The following is an 8,497-nucleotide window of genomic DNA, read 5'->3' as shown; positions in this document are numbered from 1 at the left end:
TAGAGCAGGGTTTAGGGCTGCTGTACAAAGGGTCGCTATGAGTTGCAAGCAACTCAATGGCACATAACAACAATAACAACATACACTTTATTAACAGTGACCTCCTTCTCCAAGACTGTCTTGTTACTTTCACACAAACAGGAGGTTATATAGTCAGTTACTAATTTACATTTCATTGTTTTTTTATCCAGAGTTACAAGACTCCTTCTCTTACCAATTCCTATATTACTGTAAGAATTATTTCCCTTTTTCTAAAGTAAAGTGCTCCTGCTTACTGAGGCAATATTCAGGTTTCAGTCTAGTTGTTACAGTGTCACCTTCCTCTCTGTGGCTATAGGGTAGCTGTCTGCTGCCTGTTGCCCTTGCAGCAGGCAGAGTTTCTTCTCTACCCCTAGGATTCTTTTCCATTTCTCCAAACAGCACAACATTCAGGGCATGCGATCACAGTGGGTCTTTGTGAAAACCATCTATATTTTAGTAATACAAGTCTAAGCTCAGAGGATTTTACTAAAATAAAGCAGACTGCCAAGTCGAATTTCATCAAATTATGTTCCATAGTATACAACACAGTAGAAATCTATCTTGAACTTCATGAATGATAGCATTCGTTCTCCACTGTGTTTTTTTCAGTCTTATATTTTTCAAACATACCTTTAATTCATGTCTTTGATTTAAGGTATGAGGTTCAGGATAAGTTTTTCAAGGAAGTAGGCCTGGGACAATTCATACTCTGGAGAAACAACAGAATGTTACTGACGTATAATAGAAGGCTGTGGTTGAGGTTCAGACGTAACTGTTTTTCACAATAGATGTTTGCAATGTCTCATTTGTGGGTTCCCTAGTAGTGGGAATCAGGATGAAGACTTTCTTCTCTGGCTTCTGTTGCTGAACAGAAATGTCAAGTTGGGTTGGGGAGCCCACTGTTACATTTCAGTGAAAATCTTCAGAAGGTATAACTGCATGATGTGCACAGAGATTTCATCTTTAGAGAGTTCCTTTCATCAATTTTTTCCTCACAAGATTGTGCATTTCTAGCTCTATTTTGTAGTCTTACAAACTGTGAGCAAACATTTGGCAATAGCATCTCAGACAAGGCTCTTAAAAGATCGCAGAATACTCATGGACATCTAGAAGAAAAGACTGATAACCCAATTTTACAATAAGCAAAAGACATGGAAAAACTTTTCACAGAGGAAGACATTCAGGTGACCAACAGACATATAATGAAATGCTCAAAATCACTGGCAATAAGAGAGATGAAAATCAAAACCACAGCAAGATACCATCTCAATCCAGTAGCAGTGGTAAAGTTGAGTAGGAGAGCAAGCAATAAATGTTAGAGAGGTGTGAACTCTCATGCACTGTTACTAGGATAATGGTATAACTCTGGAAGATAGTTTGGCATTGCCTCAAAAAGTTGAATGAAGAAACTCCATATGACCCTCCTTTTCCACTACTAGACATATACCCCAAAGAAATTAGAACTGAGACAAGGCCAGAAATTTGTACACCAGTGTTCATAGTAGTGTTATTCACCATCTCAAGAACATGTAAACAGCCCAGATGTCTAACCACAACCAAATGGATTAAGGAATTGTAGTACATTCACACAATGGAATGCTATGTAGCACTCAGGAGCAAGGATTTAGGAAAATACTTTGTAACGTGGGAGAGGCTAGAGAGCCTTATGCTGAGTAAATTAATGCAGTCTCATAAGGACGAATAGTGTATAAGAACATTATTGTAAAAGTAGAAGGGTAATTAGCAAAACATGTATGGAAATCCAATGGCGATTAATTTTTTGAAACGTAATGTATGAAGCACAAGTAGAGCAGTGATGCAGCCATTAAACAACCATAACTTTAAAAAAAAACCCCCACAAAAAAACATAATGCGTGCATCTAAATTCCGAAATCAATCTCCACAATTCTGTGTTTGCTATTGCCAAAAGGGCCCTTTAGAGTAGTGAGAGAAGATCTTCAACCTGAAACCTACAGCTTCCCTTTTCAGCAGGAAGTAGCTAAGAGAATACGCTGTCCCCTTTTCCTTATGAATCAGGGTGAAATCTCTCTCAGGGAGGAGTGATAGGGAATGGCAAAGGACACACTGACAAAGGAGATTAATCAGAACTGGTTTGGACAAGCACTGTGGCAATGGGACAATTAAAAAAGACTTTCAAGGGGGAAAAAAAAGAGGAACAAACTGCAGGTGGGGGTAGAGAAAATAGTGCAACAGTGAATGAATGGAAATCCAAAATCTCTGTAAATGTTCATTAAAATTAATAAAATTTAATAAAAAATATAATGCATGGGAATGATTATATGAAACACAATGTGAATGAAGAATAATGTGAAACACAATGTATACAAATTTTGTAAACAAAGCAATAAAAATACCCCAGATCTACATGGTGTTGTCTCATTTAAGTAGCCAAAAGATATTTTTATTATTTCTTCTACTTTTTTAGGAGTATAAGGATACAGATATAAGTTAGAATCATCAGAGAGAGAAAGAAAGGGACAACCACCTTGAACAAAGTTTACTTGCCTTTACATTCTATTTTTACATTCTATTCACTTATTCTGTATGTCTTTAGATTTAGCCTTAGTATTTTCTAGATTCTGGTGAGACTAGATAGTCTCTTTAGACAAAACTGCTTTTGTTCTCTTTTAGAATTTAGTACCACATTTTTTTTATCTTTTACACTTTCTACAGGTAAGCTACAGGTTTATACTTTCATATTCTTCCCACAGTTGTCTGATCAGCCTGACTTCTATGTCAGCTTTGACTTCAGGGTCAAGAGCTTATGTAATTGGATAACTGGCAGGAACTTGACTAATAATGTTAGTGTCTGAAGGTTTTAATATTCATAGCTCACTTCTAAGTGGAAATCAGAATGCTAAACAGAATTCTGTCAAGTACATTCAGACTTACTCATTTTGGTAATAAAAAGGATTAGTTCAGAATTTCCAACTCTTCGTAAGAGAGAAAAGCTTAATACCACTTGGACCACAAGTTGGCATCAGAATATGAGTCCATTGTTCTGAGGGTACTTTTTTAAGTGTGTGTGTGTGTGTGATGAATCCATATCTTAAGGTCTGCAGACTTGAGGGCAGTGGAGCTGACTAAAAGTACTTCAGAGTTCACTTTTCTTCTAACTAAACTCTCTCCATGTTTTAAGGACACAATCTTCAGACTGGAGTGGTTATAGGTTACCAGTAGGGGATAAAACAGACTTGGATAGAACATATTTATGAATAATAGAAAGAACTTATTAAAGTTATTGCATTTATATTTGCACATTTAGATTGAGAACAGGAGAAAATATAAGAAAACCCACCTGAAATGGTCTGAAGCTTCGTCTGACATACTTTGGGCATGTTGCAAGAATCCTTGACTCTAAGAAGCATTCTGACTTCACCCTCTCCAGGACAAACCTGTTTGTTCTCCTAGCAGTCATGGTATGCTCCACACTCTTATCACTACAGCTCAAAGGCATCAATTCTCTTTCTATCATCCTTATTTACTGTTTAACTCTCTGATGCATAGCACATAATTGTGAAGACTACAGCCTGAATCAGGCACACCTTAGTCTCTAGCCTGACATCGTTGCTCTTCAGTACTCTTGAGAGGTCCCTCACAGCTGACATTTCCAGTGCAATTCGTCCCTTGTTTTCCTGGCTGCTGTTACCAAGAGAGTTAACTGTGGAACCAAGTAAACGAAAACTGTTAACTATCTCAATATCTTCACCATCCAAACTGATGCTGCCAATTGGCCCAGTTTTGAGAATTTTTGTTTTCCTGATGTTGAGCTTCAGTACATATAGGAGGCTGTAGTCCTTGATCTTCTGCAGCAAGTGCTTCAGTTCCTCCTCAGTTTCAACAAGCAGGGTTGTGTCATCAGCATAACACAGGTTGTTGATGATTCTTCCACAAATCCTGATGCCACATTCCTCCTCATACAGCCCTGCATCTCAGATGATCTGTTCTGCATACAGATTGAAAAGGTATGGAGACAAAATACATACCTGATGGACCCCCTTCTTGATTTTGAACCATGTAGTGTCTCCTTGCTCTGTTCTGACGACTGCCTCTTGGTCCAAGTATAGGTTTCACATTAGAATGATCAAGTGTTCTGGGATTCCCATTCTTCTCAGAGTCAGCCATAGCTTGTTGTGATCCACATAGTCAAAAGCCTTTGCATAGTCAATGAAGTATTTCATCTTTTGGTTAGCTATTGTAAATTGTATTGTTTTTCTTAGGTCCATTTCTATATTCTCTTTGTCACTGTAGAGAAATCTGATTTTTGTGTGTTGATTTTGTACCCCGTGAGCCTTTAGCTTAGCACAGTTGGATCCTGAAGGGTGTTTTTTTTTATTTACTTGTAAGCTGATTAACTGTCTCTGATTTAGTTTACAATCACTTGTGGATGGGAAGTTTATTAACTGTCTCTGATTTTCTTTAAGATCAGCTGTGGATGGGAAGCCCTTTGTGTAAGCAAATAGGATCTGGTGGATGGGCCTTTGTGTTTAACAGTTGATTGGGTCCTGCTTGAGGGTGAGCCTTTAGCTTGGCACAGTTGGATCCTGGAGGATAAATGTTTTGGGTATTAATTGTGTTTGGAGAGAACTTTATTCTAAGTGGTGCAGCACTTGTCTCTCAGTTTGCTGTCCTAAGATTACTAGAGGTTGCTGTGATAATGAAATCTGTGCTACTTGTGTGTCAAATGCCAAAAGGGTTTCCCTTCATGGGCAGGTTTTGGTGGAGCTTCCTGATTAAAACAGACTAGGAAGCAGGATGGGCCATCTACTTCCTAAATAACAGATCTTTGAAAACCCTATGAACACTAAACAAAGAGGATAGTTATATTAGTGTAGGATTAGGGCCCAGATTAGAAGTCAATTGAAATGAGGAAGATCAGTATTAGACATCATTTAACAACTGGAATATGAAATGTACATGTTGCTAGGAAGGGCTATTCCTTGGAGAAGGACATGATGTTGGGAAGAGTGGAGGGTCAGCAAAGGAGAGGAAGACCACCCTCAACCAGGTGGATTGATATGATGACTGCTACAATGGGCTCTTATGTGTCAGGAAGTGTGAGGATGTCGCAGGGTTCAGATCTTTTGTTCATAAGGTCACCTTGAGTTGTGCTCCACTCAATGACACCTAAAAACAATAACAGCAACAACTCTGCTGAATTGAATGACTATGACCAATAGTCTACTTGCAGCATTTTCTAACTATGCTCTCATATCATCTGCATACAGAGATAGTTTTACCTCCTTTTTGCTGATTTAGATACCTCTTATTTCCTTGTCTTGTGTTATTGCTCTTGCTAATACTTCCAGGTGTTGTTGTTGTTGTTGTTATGTGCTGCCGAGTTGTTTGCGACTCATAGTGACACTGTGTACAATAGCCCTAAATCCTGCTCTATCCTTGCCAATCTCACTGTCTCTGAAACACCCATCCTCATACATCTCATTGAGGGTCTTCCTCTCTTGTGCTGTCCCTCTACCCTCCCAAGCATGATGGCCCTCTCCAAGGATTGGTCATTCCTTGTAACATGTCCAAAGTATGTCAGTCAAAGCTTCAGAATCCCTGCCTCCAAGGAGCAGCCTGACTTCACCCTCTCCAGGACGAACTTGTTTGTTCTCCTGGCAGTCTATGCTATATTTAGTACTCTTCTCCAGCACCAAAGCTCAAAGGCATCAACTCTTCTTCTGTCATACCTAGTAATTGTCCATCTCTTTGAAGCTAAGCAAGTAATGGCAAAGAACATGGCCTGTATCAGGCACACCTTAGTCTCCAGACTGACACTGTTGCTCCTCAGTACCTTGGAGATGTCTCTGACAGCAGACTTTCCCAATACTTCCAGTAGTATATTGAATAGGAGAGGTGAAAGTGGGCATCCTCACCTAGTTCCTATTCTCAAGAAAAATGCCTTTAATCTCTCTCCATTGAGAATGATGTTGGCTCTTTGTTTTGCATATATGTTTTTAACTATTTTGAAAAAAAACCACCCTGTTTTCCTGTTTTGTTGAGTGTTTTAAACAGTAAGAGCTGTTTTATTGTCAAAGGTCTTTTATGTACCAATTTATAAGATCATGTGGTTCTTGTTCTTTGTTAATGTGATGAATTACATTAATGGGGTTTTTTTTATGTTGAACCATCCTTGCATACCTGTTATGAATCCCACTTTATCACGATGTACTATTGGATTCTGTTGGCCAGGATTTTCATTAGAATAGAATTGAGAACCCAGAAATAATCTCATCCACCTGTGGTCAACTGATATTTAAAAAGGAGATGGGATTAGTTAAGTGGAAAAAGGACAGTCTCTTTAACAAATGGTGTTGGCATAATTGGAAAAACCATCTGCAGAAAACTTAAGCAAAATTCACACCTCACACCATATACAAAAACCAACTCAAGGTGGAGCAGGCACCTAGAAATCAAACCAAAAATGATAAAATTCATCAGAGAAAAGCTACGAAAATTCTGAAAGTTCTAATCCACAGCATGAGCAATCTTCAAAGTATAATGTAAAACATACAACCAAGAGAGAATAAAATAGATGAATGGGACCTTCTAAGAACCAAATCCCTGTGCATATCAAAAAAACTCCAGCAGGGTAAGAAGGAAAATCACAGACTGGGAAAAAATATTTGTCAATGATATATCTGATAAGGGACTTATAGCTGAAATTTATATAATACTCCAGAACCTTGACAAGAAAAATATAAGCAATCCAATCACAAAATGGGCACAGAGAATAGACACTTCACCAAGGAGGCCATTCAGATGGCAAACAGACACATGAAGAAATGTTCAAAATCACTAGATTAGAGAGATGTAAATCAGAACAACTATGAAATACTATCTCACCCCAGTAACAATAGCAAAGTTCAACAGGGCAGCAAGCAACAAATGCTAGCAAGGCTGCAGAGAGATTGGAACTCTTACTTATTGCTGGTGAGAATATAAATTGGTACAACCACTATGGAAGGTGGTCTGGCACTATCTCAGAAAGTTGGAAATAGAAATACCCTTTGACCCAGCAATTCCACTGCTAAGAATATACTCTAAAGAAACCAGAGCCACAGTTCAAACAGATGAATGCACATCCATGTTTATTGCAGCATTTTTCACAATAGTGAAGAGATGGAAGCAACCCAAGTGCCCATCAATAAATAAATGAACAGAAAAACTATAGTACATCCACACAATGGAAAAACAAATAATAAAACATTACACAATATGTGGGAGCCTTGAGGACTTTATGTTAAGTGAAACATCTCGGTCATGAAAGGATAAATACTGTATAGCACTGCTGTTCTAAAACAGGTCCGACATGGGGTGGGGAGTGTTGGAGAGGGAATGGGGAAGGAGTTGATAGATAATGAACACTGAATTGGAACAGATGAAGGGAAGACTGTTTGAAATGAATATATGATTATACATTATATGAATGAGAACAGTTTAGAATGAGGGGGCATTGTGGGGAATAGTGGAGGGGAGGGAAGGGGGGAAATGTGCAATAAAATGTGCAATAATGAATATTTTTTCAAATGTAATTACGTTGATTTCAACCTTATAGCATACAAATGTGTTAACCATCTGCATTACCTAGGAACTTAATTTTGGGTGTTAATGTGGTATTTTTGTCTTTTTCTGATTTAATATAGGGAAAGCCACTGAAGGAGGCCCAGGGGGAAATTTTGTATTCTGCATTTTTCCTAGAGTGGTTTTCAGAGGAAGCCCGCCGCATATACGGTGATATCATCTATACTTCAGCGACAGATAAGAGGAGCCTGGTCCTCAAGCAGCCTGTAGGAGTGGCTACAGTCATCACCCCGGTATGTGTCAGGGTCTCCTGGGGTAGAAGACGGGACTGGGACACATGATAAAATTCATTCTTCCTTATAAAGATGTGCGCTCATCCTGTCATCTGTCTCACCTGTTCATGGTTTCATAATTCCTTTGTTAGACAACAAAGTGTATTTCCAGATTCTCTGTGATAGTTAAAGTTAGATATGGTGGCAGTAACAACTGAGAGTGCATGTTTTCCAGAGTCTAGAGATGTTGGATTAACACCAGAGGATTTATAGACTTCCCGGAAAGACTTTTTCCTAATACTGTTGAAATGAAAAGATCATCTGCAAATGAAAAGGAGAATACATGTCAACCTCATCATTTTAACATTTTCCTAAAAGTCTTAGATATGATAATTTGAAAAAAAAAAACAAAACCCAAAATTTACTTTTAAAAATAATTTGTTTTTGTTTTATATTGGTTTGCATACAAAATTTGTATACATTGTTTCATCAATGCGCGTTGCATTTCACACATTCCTTCTATTCACACTGTATCTCATATCCTCATATTGTGATCATTCCCATGTTGTTGTTGTTGTTGTTATGTGCCATCGAGTCGTTTCCGACTCATAGCGACCCTATGCACAACAGCTCTAAACCCTGCTCTATCCTGCGCCAAC

General features: G+C 38.3%; 1 protein-coding gene across 1 annotated transcript in view; it reads left to right on the top strand.

Moving 5' to 3' along the window:
• ALDH5A1 (aldehyde dehydrogenase 5 family, member A1) overlaps positions 1 to 8,497 on the top strand; it is an 81,844-nt gene that overhangs the window by 28,211 nt on the left and 45,136 nt on the right. The window contains exon 3 of the mRNA XM_006888686.1: positions 7,689 to 7,859. Coding sequence (XP_006888748.1) covers positions 7,689 to 7,859 — 171 coding nt within the window. The remainder of the gene's footprint in view (positions 1 to 7,688; positions 7,860 to 8,497) is intronic.

Source organism: Elephantulus edwardii, unplaced genomic scaffold, assembly GCF_000299155.1.
Source record: "Elephantulus edwardii isolate Elephantulus edwardi_28Jun2011 unplaced genomic scaffold, EleEdw1.0 scaffold00070, whole genome shotgun sequence".
Classification (NCBI taxonomy): Eukaryota; Metazoa; Chordata; class Mammalia; order Macroscelidea; family Macroscelididae; genus Elephantulus; species Elephantulus edwardii.
This window is presented reverse-complemented; position numbering and strand designations above follow the sequence as displayed.